We start from the raw sequence: 17,052 nt of genomic DNA on the forward strand, positions 1-17,052 counted from the left end.
ATAGCATATGAAAAAAAATGTACATGATATAAAAAAAAAACAAATATTAAGAGGTTAGGTAATAATTTTTTTTGTTTAGAATTTCAAAACAATCTTTATAAATACTAGTTCCATTATCTTCATTTATTTCAATTTACATAAAAATGTATGGCTGATACTAATGAATACGATAAGTTCGATGACGTCGAATTATAAAAATACGCCTTGTTCTAAATGCAATGATAAATTTCGAGAACATGAAGACATACCATAATTTTTGCATCTCTCAAGATGATCGTATAGGTTAGGAAACTACTAGGCTAATTCAGTTTCTTTGAGTTGTGGTCAGATCTCCTAATATGGCTAGCGAAAAAAAATCAGGAAAAACATCTTCAAAAGGTGAAAAATCAAATGAAGAAATATTTGCTGGATTTCAAACACTTCGAAATGAACAAAGAATGATGGCCAATAAATTGTCCGAAATGGAAATGGAATTAAATGAACATAAGTATGCACTTTAACCTATGTTTACAAATTATTATATATATATATATATAAAAATAGTTGATATAATAATTTATTTTTTTTTAGGATTGTTATCGATACTTTAAAAAACGTTGATCCTAAAAGGAAATGTTATAGAATGATTGGAGGAGTATTATGTGAGCGTACTGTCGAAGATGTTATGCCCACATTAGTAACAAACAAAGAACAGGTTTGATTAACTAATAAATATTCATTTATCTTTTAATTTATTGTTTCTATATGTACATGATATTATAATATATAGAACATCTTATATATAATTATGTAAAAATATGTACTTTTATATAATTATATAAAAGTATATTCTATTGTTGTATAACTTTAATTGTTTATATTATTTTTAGTTGATTAAAGTAATAGAAGCTTTGAATGACCAATTAACTAAAAAAGGTATCGAAATAAATGAGTATAAAGAAAAACATAATATCAGAATTCGAGGTCAGGATGACTTACAACATCCGGAGGAAGAATCAAAAGAAGCGAAAAGGAATGTAATTGTTGTAAATCCTATTGAGGTTTAAACATCGTTAATGTTTTCATTTAATTTAAAAATATTAATCTTAAAAAATTAAATTTCAATGCTTTATTCTATAAACTACCAGTAACATTAAAGATCATTTTCTTTGCATTTATTTATTTGATGAATATGTGAAACACACACATAACCTTTGGTTACCAATATCAAATTTATTTCTTATTTATAAAATTTATTAATAAAACTCTTTTAAATGTAGATAAACTTAAGTGATATAGTCTTATAATATTATATAAAAAGAACATATTTTAATATTTTTTAAATTAAGGGTAGTTTCTTTTAAATTGGTAACTAAGAGTTATAACCAAATTATTTTTCTTTTTATAAATATTCAGCAAAAAATCATGTATGTATATTACTTCATATAAATACAAAAAAAGAAAACCTTCATAGTCAAGCTTTATACAATGATATGAAAAATATTGTACACTTAACGCTTAGTAATTTGTTGAACAAATTAGTGTAATGGACTGAACACAGACATACTATTTGTAATGATTAACATCATAAACTGTAAGCAAAAAAAGGCAATATTTAAATTAATTTGTATTTTATATTAAATAAAATATTGCAGGCATAAGATACGTAAATAAAAATAATATTGTTTATTTTACTTTTTTCAATGTATTTTTAATGGATTTGTTCATAAATATGCGTATACTAATGTATCGTCCAATTGACTATTTCGTGTGTTTAGTTTGCTAAATAAAAATATCATTTAAAATAAATCATAATAAATCGTATTATGTATATATTTTATTATATAAAATAAAAAACATAAAAAATTGGGAAGAGAGAGAGAGAGATAAAATAGAAAAAATGAGACAGACAATTTACGAACGTTACCATTTCAGCAATCGACTTCTCGATTTGCTTTTCGGACAAGCTATCGGATCGTACCACTCATAGCGATGTAAACACATGTGCCACCCCTTCTCATGGATCAACCATGTTACTTTTCCAATGATACCGTAAAATAATTGTGTAATAGTTTGAATATTGTATTATAATAAATATATGATTATTTTTGTATCGTAATCGATGTAAGTAAAAAAATATCGATTCGATATATACATATTTTAATTAATATTACTATTTGCACATATAAAAGGTGGATTTTTCTTAAATGGAATCAGTAAAGTGCAGATAGGCAATCATAAAAGTTCAACATTTAAAATATCGAAGATGTATGCATTACGTATACAAAATTATGATTTCAACGTGAAGTGCATACTTATAAAACCGTCATATAGTATTAGTAATTCTAGACTATATTTTGACACTAATTTCTTTGAAAGTAACATATGAAATAATCTATTTTTACTCTAAAGTGTAATGTGTTTAAGTGGTGTTTTATCAAGACTTTTTTATTATTATACCATGCTAATCTAGATTTGAAATAATAATATCTATGTGAAATATAACAGTGGCTAAAAATGGAAGCGTGGTGGTTTTCTCGTATAGTTGCACATCATCCATATGTTATTCTATTGACAGTATTTCTATTTTCTTGTACATGTTTAATAGCTCCTCGTACTATTCAAAATTTTCCAGATTTTTCTGATCCTCAATTGGTGAGCATTATTAATTGTTATGTGCTTCTACAAGTATATATATATATATGTGTATATATATATATGTGTATATATATATATGTATATATATATATATATATATATATATATATATATATAATAATAAATATTATATATGTATTTATCATTGTAAGGGATTTGAAGCACGGGGTACTGTGTTAGCACAAAGATTGACAGCATGGCAAAATTTAATGGAAGCAACCAGCCCTAGAGGAGAGCTTGTTGATAATCCTTTGGAATATTATTATTATTTAAAACAAATAAATCAACAGGTAACTCAATTATTTTATTTTTTCTAAAGATATATCATAATATATAAATAACTGTTTTTAACAGACTGACTCGACTACACAAAGTTATGGTTGGACAAGTCAGGGTATTCTTAGAAAAAAACCTAAGAGTATTAACAGAAAAAAAGGAAAAAAGTATATTGTAACAAAAAATGAAACAGAAGAAGATTCAAATAATGATAATAACAAAGATAAATGGGAAGAATTATTAGAATTAAGAAATAAGAATCGATTAAATATTATAGAAGATGAAAAAAATCATAATAATTTGGACAGTGAAAGCTTCTTCTGTAATTTACCAAGTTCTGCTTATGCTCGTGTAGTTATAGGCACAGAAACAGAAGAAAAAAGTTTATGGACCATGGAAGGTGTTCTAGCTCAGTGTCATATTGATGCTGCACTTAGAGCAAATCCTCATTTTCCTTCATTATGTCAGATTCAAGAGGAACATAATAATATAGGACATAAATGTTGCAGAAGTTGGTCACCTGCTAACTATGTAGCATTGTTGTCTAATCGAAGTTCTTGTTTGGGAGTGACTGAGAATGATCTTATTCGAGTAGAAACTTTGTTAAGAAGATGTGCTTATTATTATCATAATTTGGAATTGACTATTAATTGTGCAGAAGATTTTAATTGTCAGAAACGTGTTCCAGCAGAATGTTATCTACATAATGCAGTTTATCATCTATTACATTATCTTTTAGATGTAAATTTCATTCCAAGTCATGTAAGAATCGATTTGTTTTCTTAATTTTATTTTGTACTCAGGAGCAATAATTTTATATTAAATTATATATTTCTTTGCAGAAACAACAATCTTTAAATAAGTCACATTCAACATTGCAATCTGTAATGCTATTTCTCCCAATTGCAGCTAGTTCAGCCAGTTTAGATTTTTACAAAGAGTTAAATAATAATGATCTGAGTTATGGGAAATTTAAAGTACAAGGCATGCAGTTAGGATTAAAAAGTACATTATTTGATCGTCTTTTGGTATCGGATTTTAGTCTGGTTCTAACTGGATTTGGCTTTGTGACTCTATGCATTTGGATATATACTGGATCTTTATTATTAACTATTACTACATTCTTTGCAGTACTCTTTAGTCTTGGCATTTCATATGCAGTATATACTCTTGTTTTGCAAATTAAATTCTTCCCATTTATGAATTTGCTTGCAATTGTGGTTGCAGTTGGTAAGTTTCTTTTAATATTTTTAATTCTGTATAAAAATTAAATATCATATATAATTGTGATAAGTATGTTTTCTGAAGGAATTGGTGCAGATGATGCATTTATATATTGCAAAGTTTGGGAGTGTTGTAAGCAACAAAAACTTTCTAATGGTGGATTAGCACGATTAGTACAGGAAACCATGAAACATGCAATACCATCTATGTTTGTTACTTCATTAACAACAGCAGTAGCATTTTTTGCATCTATTGTCAGTAATGTCACTGCCATTAACTGTTTTAGGTAACAAAATATTTATATTGATATGTCATAAATGCATTCTTTTAGATTTTTATGTAATATTAATAATTGTGATATATAGTTTGTTCTCAGGAATGACTGTGATTACTAATTTTTTTTTAATGATCACGTGGCTACCAGCATGTGTAGTAGTATCAGAACATTGTCGAATAACTACTTTGTCACCTGCGAGTTTTATTACCAGGAAAATTATTCGTCCTATGCGAACATTTACAGATAAGATTGCTCTTATATTTAGTGTCTTCCTCACAAAAATTGCAATTAGTTTAAGATGGTTTTGGCTTGTGAGTTTGGGTGCCTTAGCTACAGCTGGTTGCATAGTAGTTTTTCACTATCCAGGACTGCAGTTACCTGATACTCCTGACTTCCAGTTATTTGAAACTTCTCACCCTTTTGAACAATATGATTTAATTTATTCTCGACAATTCTGGTTCGAAAAACATGAAATGGTAATAATTATAAATAATATAAATTATAAATTAAATAAATAATATTCAATATATAAATATTATTATAAAGATGCAAATTATATGAATTTAGATTGATGGTGATGAGATCTTACCACTACGATTTGTTTGGGGTATAAAACCAGTTGATAATGGAGATTATCTTAATCCTGATAAAAAGGGCATGTTAGTATGGGATGAATCTTTCGACGTGTCCCACCCGAAATCTCAATTATGGTTGCAACAATTCTGCCGTAATCTACGAATTCAGCCATTTTATCGTAATACATTAGGAGCACTTCTTCCTAATTGTTTTATTGAATCGTTACGTACATGGATGCGAAGGCATTGTGAAGATCCTGTAGACACGCATATTAATTATTCACCATGTTGTAAAAGAAGTTCTTTTCCTTATAAGCCAAATGTATTAAAACAGTGTGCAGCAGAAGCTGCTGCACAACTCTATCGCACACCTTCTTATTTGTGGAATCGAGGTGGTCAAGTCTATGCAGGTTTAAAATTTTTGAAAGAATCAGTACAAACTTCATTGGAACCAACAAATGCAACAGAATCTTTGACATTACCAGTGCCTGAAATAAAGGCGTTAATTGTAGAATATGATAGTAAATATGACTACAGTCTTTCATATTTTCATATGGATCAATTCTTTCATGAAGTAAGTTTTATATTCGATGTTGTATTTAAGAAGGCTCCTCGAATAATTATTATATTTTTAGGTAGAGACTTGGATGCAAGATCAATTAAAAACTGCACCTATAACTATGCAAGGAGGATGGTTCATTAGTAAATTGGAATTTTATGAATTACAACGTACATTACACGAGGGTACTATTTGGGCTATGATCGTTTCATTGATTTTAGCACTTGCAGTATTAGCATTCGTAACATTAAATCCTTTAGTTAGTATGTATGCAATTATAACAATTGGTGCTGCCATTATAGTGACTGTTGCTGCTTTAATTCTTCTCGGCTGGAAACTTAATGTTCTTGAAAGTGTTGCAGTATCTACTGCCATAGGTAACATTAATTATATATTAAATAGATAATATTAAATATATATGAAAGGATATAAGAATTTTATGTTTCTCAAGGTTTGGCAGTAGATTTCAGTTTACATTATGCTGTAAGTTATCGAGCATGCAATTCAGAACAAAGAATTGATAAAGTTAAAGCAGCATTAGATCAAATGGGTGGTCCAACACTGATGGCAACATTAACAAGTGGAGTTGCTGGTGCTCTCATGTTACCCTCTGATGTATTGGCATATATACAAATTGGTGTATTTCTATTACTTGTGATGGGAATAAGTTGGATTTATGCTACATTATTTTTATGTCCAATGTTAGCAGTCATTGGTCCATCATCGCATTTTGCTCAATTTCAATATCCGAGGTAACATATCGAACATATAAACAACAGTATTTATTTTTTGGTTTTAATATTAATCAGATTGATATTAATTGTAGGGGAAGAAAATTATTATTTTGTTTTCATAAAAAAGAATCAGAAGATTTAGGAGAAACAAATAGAGATAACGGTAAAATAATAAAAAAAGGGAAAGGAAAGGGAATGCTATCTGAATCAACATTAAGTACTTCTAGCACAGTATGTCAATTTCATTGTAGTGAACCGGAAATTCTTATTGCACGACCTCCCTCTTCATCGTTACCTCCATCACCAACATCGGCATTACTTTATTTAGATACTAATCAAACCACTGTGTGGAATAATAGACGAAAACAAATGGACGATCTTGATTGAATATCTACATTCATAAATCTCAAAACATAATATTATTGATCATGTGTTACCTTCATTGTGAACTATATGGAACTACGATCTTATCTAATTAATGTGTCATTGGCTGTGTTCACGTAGTTAATAAGACTGTTTGTTACTTATATGTTTGTCTGTCGTCGACATTCATTGGGCTTCCTGTATTCTTTATGTGGTTTACATATTTGCGTATGTACGCGCACAAATACACATACTACATATACATATATATTATTGCATGCAGGTAATAACAGAGTGCGTATAGCTCTATTTATCTTTTTGATCTCTATACACTTTATTTTTCATTCTCTAATAACTTCATTCATGTGATTTATATATATATATATATATATATATATATATATATATATATATATATATGTGGGTAAATAGATTTCTTTACAAATAATGCCATCTGAGAGACAATTCAAAAAAATTTTTAAAGCTCTTACATATCTGCAAATTCACGAAACAGTATTAATTTGCGTTAGTGATGAATGTATTATATATTATATAATATATCGTTTTGTATTCCTATTATTTTTAAATATTGTTCTTACATATAAAGTTCAAGTATATATTATTCTTATTTAACAATATAGTAATCTTCTGATATATGTTAAATGTTAAGCTTAACTTTATAAATGTTAGACTTTCTGCAATCTTTGAATTTATATTTTTTAACTAATTGTAGATAAACAGATTTATTATATCAAAAGATTAATTATATGTAATTTTGTTAATAGTGCTAAATATCTTTAATAAAAGGGACAAATACTCTCTCTCTCTCTCTGACCACAAAAAATTTTAGCGATAAATGCATGAGAATTGGAGACAATTATTTTCTGATTCTAAGTATAGGGTACAAATTGTTAATTTAATGAATACGTCTTAATTTACAATTTCCTTGATAACATACTTACTTATTTTTTATAATATTAACATGGACAAATTTTAATAAAATGAAATCTAGAAATAAATACAAAAGCAAAATTTTGTTCACCACTTTAAGTTGGTAAGTAATAATAATAATAATTAAGAAATATATATAGTACGAAAGTAATTGTTGGTAAAGTATGATAAATATTATATTGTTACGATTACAATTTTTATCATTCAAATCATCATATTTGTTAATCCTCAACAATTGATGTTTATGTCTCTATAATAGAAAAATTTATACTGAACTATTTTAATGAGCCAAAAATATATTCGTTTATGAATTTTTTTTTTAAATATATGTATACAAACGGTATTTATACAAATTTTACAAAAAAAGAATTGCCCTTTTTTAAAATAACATTAAAGTAGCAATAAAAATATATTATATCAAGCTTAATGTAAATTTCAATGAGAAAATATGTTAAAAAGAAAACAAAGCAAATGCTTGTTATTTTTCTTTTCTTTTATTTTATTTTAAAAATTTGTTAAACGCGTCGTCGGCGTTTATGATTCAATGGATCTAGTGGTTCAATAAGAGGACGTTTCTCGATTCGCGTAAAATTTGAGTTATACTTGCGAATAGGTTGAACTTTATGAAAATTTTTGGTTCTCAAACAAGCAATTTCTTCTTTTTCTAATTTCTTCTCAGTTGTAGCAATCTGTCAATTACAAAATTATATGTAAGTATATCTGAAGATATGTGAATCGTTATTTCTTGTAATGAATGTAAAATTATGTTAAATGAACGTTTAAGATATACATAAATGATATACAGAAATAAACATTTTAACATTACCATTTCCTTTTCCTTTTCTTTTAATTTTTCCTCGAAGCGTTTTCTTTCTTTAGCTCTAACTGCTGTCAAAAGAAGTGGAGTTTCTGGTATTTTTAAAATTCTTTTAGTAAGACTAGGTAAGAATGGCGGCTTTTTCCAAATCTTTTCGCAAACAAAGAAAGTATTTATTATACATAGTAAAAACATGCAAATAATATTAGAATATTACATGATAACGTACTTCCGGACATTTTTTAATAGATTTTTCGGAATTTATTTTATTCGATTCTTTGAATTTTTCACCAATTGTATAATTAGACTTTGATGGTACCAATGTTTTAATAAATTTAGGTACAGGTTTCGCTCCAAATACATGCAATTTTTTGTCTTCTTTAAATGTCTTAATGATAATAAAAATTTTAAATAAAACATAATTATTAATAAAAAATTATCAAAAATGATAACATGCTTTTTAAATATATTTTACCTCTTGTTGTTGTTTGCATTTATTTCGCAAATCAAAATTAAAAGACTTCACGGCAGTATGCACTTTCTCTGTTATTTTTTTTGTGTTTTCTCTTGTCGTTGTTTTATGTTTCATTTGAATACACTGAAATATTAATTGAATTAAAGCAAGTCAAATATTTTTGAAACTAAATTAATACTTGTCTTGTTAAATCTCGTTTCTTTTCCCCTCGATTTTCTTTATCGATATCAATGTTTTTATCCAATTGTTGTTTCTTTTCTTTCGTCAAAGAAAAATTGTCTAGTAAGCTAAAAGAAAAACAACAAATGACGTATCGTTCGTAAGATATAAAGTCATAAAATTTAGCATGACAATTACTTAATTAGTTCATTTTGATCGTTATAATCACTCGTTCGAGGAAGTCTCTGCGCATTTGCACTGTGCTGCAATGGTTTTTCTTCTTCTTTCGTTTCTTAACATAAAGAAATATTTATAATCGCATTAATAAATTTGCGTAAGAATAAAAGATAATCTAATTATTATACTAAAAAGATATAAATGTATACCAAAAAATCTATCAGAGAGTTCAGGTATATTAAAAAAGTCTATGAATTGTGGAGAATCGATTCTATCCCATGGATCTAACGTTACATTAACACGATTAATCCAATCTTTAAACAAGCTTTCGCCTTCTTTATTTTGTGGCCACAATTGTCTATTTGTTGGTCTTGATTTAAATCTGTAATAAGATAACGGAGTTTCTGTTTCCATTGTCAATTAAGAAAAATATAAGAGTAAGACTTTCTGAAAGAAAAAACAAATCGCCATTACAAATTTTCAAGAGTTTACTGTTCGTGTAGTTAACAAAAGCTCTGAAGGTTGATTGGTAACTATTCAATTAAGAAGGAAAATAAACATGATGCTAATGATAACAATGTTACGATGTAGGTAAACATTTCTCTAATTATTAAATACATCTTAATATATGTATATTGAATAAAACTATCTCGAATATACTTTACATATACGAATGGTTGTTCTTTAATATGACATTTTACTGTTTTCTTTTTTTTTATTTGTTGCAGTATAAGAAATTGTAACAAAATAATTCTATTTTTATATTCCGAAAGTGCTCATTATTATATCTTTCTGTTTATTAATTTATTTTGTTCCGGAGGTTATAAATTTTTTTCAATTTTATAGGATTCATAAATTAATCGCTTTAAGTTGAAGAAATATGTTAAAGAGCGCATGCCTACTGATACCTTAATATGCCGTATATTAGTAAAAGATTCCCATGGATACGTAGAGCCAAACATAGCACGTGATATTAAACGCTATTACTTAGAGCGAATAACATTGTGAAAAATATTAAGATTATATAAACATATATATTTATGTTTTTTTTTTGTTAAGCGCAACTCAATTTGATTAATAAAATAAAAGTAAACATTTATTAAAATATTCGAAAATTTCAATATGCACGGATTAAGGTAAAGATATATCAATTTTTACATTCTATATAACTCACATATTTTAAAATAATGTTAAAATTTGTATTTTTTAATTATCATTATTTTTAGGGCAGATCACAATTCAGGCAGTGGTCTTGGAACAAGCAGGTGGTTGGAAGCCATTTGGGAACCGGGCGCTAAAATTTATACTCTTCCTGGTGGACTCGATATGCTTGATGCAATCGGCGATGGAGATGCGCGTCTTGTGTCTACCGATTTAGGATCCGTTAATGCTGATTCAGCAAAGGTATTTAACATCAATCCTTTTGATATTGTGATTTTTTATTCATGAAGAATAATTTCTTATTCTTTTAAGATACGCGTTTACAAAGGGAGTGATCAAATAACGGAGCATAATATGGTAGATCCACCTTGCGGAGTCGCTGGATTTTATACAGAAAATGGTGAACCCAAATCAGCCGTATTAGCTGCAGGAGCCGGTTCTAGCGTTTATATCTTTAAGAATTTACGACCATTTTTTAAATATTGCTTACCGCATCTCGAAGCTCATCCTAAAGAGCGAGAAGTGCGTCTAAGATTAAAATTATATACTTTTCCTGTACCATTAATATTATTTGCGTTGCACGATATACCCGAGCTTTCTTCAGATATGGCATAAGGCTGGTCTCGAAGAAGAATTAAATGTGCTGACATTGGCCGATGATCTAGACTCATTATTGAAAGAACTTGGGGCAGCAGCAATTTCTCCGCGTACCTTAAAATTTTTATCGATGGATGTGAATTTACGAATGAGTTTTGCGGAACAATACAGAAGAATACCTCTGATTAAAAATAATGCAGTGACTACCCTTGGTGTTATCAGGAAGGATTCGTGGAATGATCCCGCTTGTAGTTGTCTTATAATCGGTACAGAAAACAAAGAGATTTTCGTATTGGATCCGAGGTACGAAAAATGCATTAATTTTTTACAGAATCATTTCAATTTTTCACTTTTTCTTCGCCTCTTTTAGAGCATTTACCATTATGGACAAGCATCTTCTAAAGTGGTCTCCTGTATCATTTGCCACTACTGGTTTATGGGCTGGCGATGGACGAATTATGGTGATCGGCAGAGACGGAAATATAGGAGCGATACGAAGAGGAAGTCCTGTGAAACTCTGGGAAAAACTTGAAGCTCCGATTGTTACCATCTCTGTTCTTAACGGTGATGGTGCAGCAGTCGCTATTATGGATGGAACATTATTAGGATTTTCAAAAAAAGTAAAAATTTAGAAACAAAGATCTCTAAAAAAAATAAAGGAAAAAAAGAATATATATAAGCATGCATATATTATTTTTACAGGGTATTAAAATATGGAGCATCAATGTACCAGGTATTATATTAGACATGGCAAGTTTGCCAGTACCACAAAGCGGACTTTCTTTATTAGCTGTCAGTACAGCTGGATATGGTGTACGAATATACGATGGTAAACACCATGTGGACACGATTAAGACAATGGAACCAGTGTCTGCAATAAAGGTATCTTTTTATCTACTGTATATAATAATCATCAACTAACTTTTATATAAAAAAAAAAACGGATATTTTACAGTATGGACGGATGGGACAAGAAGAACGAACAATGGCAATGGTAACAGTCAGTGGTGGTCTCTGTGTGAAGATATTAAAGCGAACTGCAGATTTTAGTATACATAATACAATTTTCTCCGTGACACCAAACGGTGGTACAAAATTTGTAATACCAAAAAAAACGCGTCTTTTCGTGGAGCAAACAATAAGAGAAAGATCTGAAGCGAAGAAAATTCATAATACTTTTCAACAAGGTTTTCTACGACTACGTTTAACTATTGCCAAAAATGCTGTTGATCTGTTAAGTGGTTGTGAAAATACAGGACTTGATCCAATATCTTTGGAGGCTAATGTCCTTGGCTTAGGACCCAATTATCGAATTCAAATATTGATCACGAATATTTCGGATGGATTATCCGATACTGGATTATTTATCGTTTGTAGAGGAGAAAATACAGAAGTCAATCAACGTGTTGTCAACTTGCCTTTATTACCCAGTGGTATACCAATCCCGATAACAATTGATGCTACGTTAACAAATAAAATTTCTGGCAAGGTACAAGTTTTACTTTGCAAAAAGGATAAATCAAAACCACTTACATTCACTAATGTTATTTTACCAACTGCTGAAGAAGAGATCGAAATTTAAAAAACTTTCATTTTATATATTCATCGTTGATCGATTGAATAACTTTTTACGTTTTAAATAATTTCGTAATATCATAATTTCGATGATCATTTTTTGTTCATGAGATTTTAAATATATCTTTATGAATTATAATTTATTACTGATTATAAGAATAAATTTTTATTAAAAAAAAAATAATATAAATTGATAAATATAAATATGATACATTCGAATGTGATAGAATTTTTTCAATTTACATTTTAACACTAGAGAGCGCAAACATCAGTATTAGTAGCGAATCGACGAAGGTTTCTACATAACTTTACCTGTAAACACGAAATTATAATTATGTTTATAAAGTATTCATAATAAAATTTTTACTTAATTCTATATATGTTTTGTTAAATATTAATATTTATTATACTTTATGTTTATATAATGATTGCCATATTTTCGAAACGTTTTTTCTCAAGTCAACATTTCTATTATCTTTACTTTTTCTTTGTATATTTATTACTTTTTCTTCCAGGTATGTTCGTTTCCAAAGTCAACATTGATCATAATATAAATAATCTGTGATATGCAGGATTATGTTACTTATTCTTATTATTTGAATAACTTAATTTAACATATAGGTACATTGTGTATAATACCAGAAGCAAGTCAAGAAAGTATACTTCAATCCTTTGAAAGTTATTCAGATGTATCTATGTTTCATTTCAATGTTCCAAAGGAAATCCTTAGAGCAACATGGCAATTTGCAGCATTCATGGATGGACCAAATTGTCCCCAAAGGAAGGTGCATATGTTAGTGCCTTTTCCATTTGTAAATGTCATTATTTAATTCATCTTATTTAAAAAAAAAAAAAAGAACTTAGGACAAGATAAAAGTTTTAGTAATATCTTGTAGACATTTACGATGGGGTAGTTATCCTGTATTATCTATTGATAATATGACATTTCCAACAAATATGTATCCATTAAATAATGATACACTGGTAATTTCAACTGATACATTTTTTGAACCAAAGAGTATGGCTGTTATACCAATTTATGGACCACAAGCTGGGGATTGGTTTGTGGCAGCATATTTATCTCATTGGGATAAAAAAGTTCAACAACAAGTATGCTTGTACAGTTTCATTCATAATCATTAAAGGAGATAAAATATTAAAAGATATTTAATTTAATATTTCAGGGCCTTTTTCACAAATGTCATTATAGCATAGGTTCTGTAGCATTATGGGTAGGAGCAAATTCTATAGAAAATATACCTGTAGGTTATCAAACCACATTGAAAACAAAAGAAACATCTTCTTATTACAAGTAAGTATATATAATGAATTAAGACATGATAAAAGTTTGAAAGTTATTTATTTATATATTTTTCAGGATATATGTGCCATCTGGAATATCAACTTTACGTGTTTACATTTGGGGATGTAATTTTACTGTAGATTCCTTTCGTAATATACATAAACCTTGTATTAAAAATATAGCTTTACAAGGTCGTGTTTTACCAATATATAATAATACTCCTTCAAGTAATACTGGAAATTTGACCATGCTAGATTCTTATACATTTACAATATCTTCCCCATATGAAGATAGTTATTACTATTTGTTAGTTATTTCAGATAGTATAATAGAATTTAACGTCAAAGTTAGTATTTCAGGTAAGTACTCTGTAATTATAAATATGAGTTAATTTTTTTTTTTTTTAATTTTATAAAATAAAATGTATCGTTGTAGAATGTCCTATAAAACTAATAGAGAAACAGTTTATAAAACAGTACTTAGATGTGTCATCAATTACTGAAAAAGTGACACAAATATCAACAAAAAATCTGAAAGAACATAAAAACTATGATGTTTGGAATCGTAACATAAATTCATCTAATGATTTGATAGATCTACATAAAAGTCAGTTTTATGTACGGAGAGAAAATTCTGATGTAGAGGATAAATGCTTTCCAAGATATCAACTTGTTAGAGTTAAACATTCTCAAGTATTTTCTTCAAGTTATTTATTGCAAGTATGTTTTTAATTTAATAACATTACACTTAATAACAGATAAAAAATTATATTATTTTATATATATAATTTTCTTCAGGGAAGAGAATGGTTAACTCCTTGGTTGGTATTAATGGATTCATATCCAATAATAATACAGTTTAATATTTTACCTTTAGTAGATATTGGAGGTACTCTTGAAATTAATATTCATTTAGAAATGTATGAGGTAAGAAACTGATATTACAAAAATTATTGAAAACATACTTATGTGTAGATTATATAATATATAATTATCATTACTTTTAATAGACGATGACAAAACAATTAATCATTGTAGCTGTTTGTATTCAAAAAGGTCATGCACCTAATATACTAGAAAACAAAGTTGTATGTGAAGATAAAAAACTATTTATGAACTTGTCTTCATCAGGTAAACATGATGAAAGTATATTAATACCATATCCACAACCAGATACATGGTATATTTTTTTACAAGCCACATGTTACATAAATGAGTAAGATTATATTTTGTGTGTGTACGTATATTTATGGTATAGTCATTTTATGCGCGAATAATTTTATTTATAGCCATGCTGTAAATTGTGAAATGGAAGAAATTTTAGTATCATTGAATATTCATACAAGACAATGTGTATTTTCTGGTAATAATTCATGTGGTCATCATGGAATTTGTCAAGAAATTCATAGAAATCTTCTTGTCTATACGGCTTGTGACTGTTTTGAAGGTAACAACTTTATCACGAAGTAAAATATGCAAAGGAAATTTATATTTATTTAAAAGTATGAATTATTAATTATCTATTACATACTTAGGATATAAAGGATGGGGTTGTACTGATACAATTACTATTAATTCTGGTACTTCTGCTGTTATAACAACATTAATGTTGACATTAAGCAATGGATTCTTCATACCAGCTATATATTTAGCTATAAAACGAGAACTTTATACAGAAGGATTGATTTATTTATCTACTATGTTATCTTCTACTCTTTACCATGCCTGCGATCAACGTACTACAAATTATTGTATTACTAAATTTGAAGTAAGTTTCTTTTTAGTTATATATTATTATATATTTAAACAAAGAGATATAGAAATAAATTACCATTTTTTTTCTAAACGATTATTTAGGTTTTACAATACTGCGATTTTTTTTCAAGTATATTAGCTTTATGGGTAACACTTGTAGCTATGGCAAGATTACCCATTCGTTTCGTATCTTTTTGTCATATGCTTGGTGTACTTCTAATTGCATTTGAAGTGCAATCTGATAGAACAAGTTTAATTAGTATATTGATGCCTTTGACAATAGGTGTTATAATACCAGTAAGTCAATTATTACATATCTTAATTATCTATTTGTAAATATTATAATGATACGTTTTTAATTATATTAAAAATCCCGTAGGTTGGAACATATATATATCGTAGTTACCATCTAAGAAGTTGGAAGAAACCTAACAGATTATCAAAGCTGTTAGTAGGCTTATTATTAGCGGGTGTAGGCTTACTGCTCTTTTTTTTAGTTGAAACAGAAGCAAATTACCAAGTATGTAAATATAATTGATGTAATGATTTTATTTAGAGAAATCTTACAAATTATAAATTTATTTTATTACAGTATGTCCATAGTGCATGGCACATAGTAATAGCTATATCTTTAATATTTTTATTACCACCTGCACGGACAGAGCAATTAAATAACTCGGATATTAATTCTTTCACAGAAGATAGTGAGTTGTTAAACTATAAAGATTACCTTGAAAGTCCAGTTTTTACAGTAATAAATAGGTAAGAAAGTATAGTAATTGTGTTCAGATAAATAACAAAAGCAAAAGTTTGCCATTTAAAACTTTCTTATAATTATATTATGCCAAAATAATATTATAATTGATAATTAAAACTAACAAAATGTTTATAAGTATAGGAATCTTTTATATGTTTAATAAGCAAAATAAGAATATGATAATTCAGTATATTACATACGAGAATTATTTCTTTATTAAAAGATCAATATATTTTTTATAAAAATATATTAATCTCTAAATTGAACATATTTTATATATTGGATAAGATGCATAAAATTTATAATAATACGAATCATAATATATAGGAGATATTAGCTCTGCTAATAGAAATCAATTTTATGTGAAAATATGTGCATAGTGCCTAATAGAATATATATATATATATAAATATATATATATATATATATATATATATATATATATATATATAAACTATTTTAATAAATATAGAGATATATCTTATTCTAATTTAATAATAAGATTTTTTAAAGAAAAGATTCTTATTAATAATTAAATGCAATTTCTTAATATAGTTCCTACAAACGTAACAATAAACTCAAATTAATATCAAAAAGTAAAATATTTATAATGTTTTTCTATAAACAAGAGAATTCATGACATATTAATTTATATAGTAAGATGTATTTAAGGTATAAATA

The 17,052-nt window shown here is 27.5% G+C and overlaps 5 protein-coding genes and 1 long non-coding RNA gene across 10 annotated transcripts; 4 read left to right on the forward strand and 2 right to left on the reverse strand.

Annotated features, from left to right (window-relative positions):
- Positions 1-317: 317 nt before the first annotated feature.
- On the forward strand, positions 318-1,729 carry Pfdn2 (prefoldin 2). Its single transcript, XM_035864334.2, has 3 exons — positions 318-487; positions 571-694; positions 870-1,729. Exons 1-3 carry the CDS (start codon positions 339-341, stop codon positions 1,044-1,046), a joined length of 450 nt encoding a protein of 149 aa, XP_035720227.1. The 5' UTR covers positions 318-338; the 3' UTR covers positions 1,047-1,729.
- Positions 1,730-1,868: 139 nt separating this feature from the next.
- On the forward strand, positions 1,869-7,759 carry LOC118440789 (protein dispatched-like). 3 transcript variants are annotated; one of them, XM_085657537.1, is made up of 11 exons: positions 1,869-2,103; positions 2,588-2,634; positions 2,790-2,927; positions 2,992-3,675; positions 3,756-4,143; positions 4,222-4,423; positions 4,503-4,890; positions 4,982-5,563; positions 5,625-5,925; positions 6,000-6,300; positions 6,375-7,759. In XM_085657537.1, the coding sequence occupies exons 3-11, from the start codon at positions 2,847-2,849 to the stop codon at positions 6,667-6,669; spliced, it is 3,222 nt and encodes a 1,073-aa protein (XP_085513663.1). In that variant the 5' UTR covers positions 1,869-2,103; positions 2,588-2,634; positions 2,790-2,846; the 3' UTR covers positions 6,670-7,759. The 3 variants fall into 3 exon arrangements, with proteins under 3 accessions (XP_085513663.1, XP_085513664.1, XP_085513662.1); XM_085657538.1 differs by having other exon boundaries at positions 1,869-2,031; XM_085657536.1 differs by having other exon boundaries at positions 2,038-2,634.
- Positions 7,760-7,943: 184 nt separating this feature from the next.
- LOC118440790 (uncharacterized) lies at positions 7,944-9,739 on the reverse strand. Its single transcript, XM_085657543.1, has 7 exons — positions 9,434-9,739; positions 9,246-9,339; positions 9,067-9,175; positions 8,889-9,011; positions 8,643-8,801; positions 8,423-8,563; positions 7,944-8,285 (listed from the first exon to the last, which is right to left on the reverse strand). The coding sequence occupies exons 1-7, from the start codon at positions 9,636-9,638 to the stop codon at positions 8,112-8,114; spliced, it is 1,005 nt and encodes a 334-aa protein (XP_085513669.1). The 5' UTR covers positions 9,639-9,739; the 3' UTR covers positions 7,944-8,111.
- On the forward strand, positions 9,706-13,254 carry LOC146872957 (BBSome complex member BBS1-like). 2 transcript variants are annotated; one of them, XM_085657541.1, is made up of 9 exons: positions 9,706-9,811; positions 10,071-10,360; positions 10,451-10,628; positions 10,698-10,907; positions 10,990-11,285; positions 11,353-11,602; positions 11,685-11,864; positions 11,938-12,871; positions 13,073-13,254. In XM_085657541.1, exons 2-8 carry the CDS (start codon positions 10,347-10,349, stop codon positions 12,562-12,564), a joined length of 1,755 nt encoding a protein of 584 aa, XP_085513667.1. In that variant the 5' UTR covers positions 9,706-9,811; positions 10,071-10,346; the 3' UTR covers positions 12,565-12,871; positions 13,073-13,254. The 2 variants fall into 2 exon arrangements, with proteins under 2 accessions (XP_085513667.1, XP_085513668.1); XM_085657542.1 differs by having other exon boundaries at positions 10,456-10,628.
- On the reverse strand, positions 10,281-12,654 carry LOC118440791 (uncharacterized). The gene is made up of 4 exons (XR_004837928.2): positions 12,516-12,654; positions 11,190-11,564; positions 10,945-11,096; positions 10,281-10,837 (listed from the first exon to the last, which is right to left on the reverse strand). It is a non-coding gene; the product is annotated as an uncharacterized LOC118440791 (long non-coding RNA).
- LOC118440908 (post-GPI attachment to proteins factor 6) lies at positions 12,883-16,695 on the forward strand. 2 transcript variants are annotated; one of them, XM_085657540.1, is made up of 13 exons: positions 12,883-13,072; positions 13,179-13,350; positions 13,454-13,667; positions 13,742-13,869; positions 13,936-14,219; positions 14,296-14,579; positions 14,658-14,786; positions 14,870-15,075; positions 15,149-15,306; positions 15,395-15,627; positions 15,717-15,911; positions 15,994-16,134; positions 16,313-16,695. In XM_085657540.1, exons 1-13 carry the CDS (start codon positions 12,982-12,984, stop codon positions 16,328-16,330), a joined length of 2,253 nt encoding a protein of 750 aa, XP_085513666.1. In that variant the 5' UTR covers positions 12,883-12,981; the 3' UTR covers positions 16,331-16,695. The 2 variants fall into 2 exon arrangements, with proteins under 2 accessions (XP_085513666.1, XP_085513665.1); XM_085657539.1 differs by having other exon boundaries at positions 16,207-16,689.
- Positions 16,696-17,052: the final 357 nt, after the last annotated feature.

This window comes from Vespa mandarinia, chromosome 6 (assembly GCF_050613455.1).
Source record: "Vespa mandarinia isolate Hongniang chromosome 6, ASM5061345v1, whole genome shotgun sequence".
NCBI classification, from domain to species: Eukaryota; Metazoa; Arthropoda; class Insecta; order Hymenoptera; family Vespidae; genus Vespa; species Vespa mandarinia.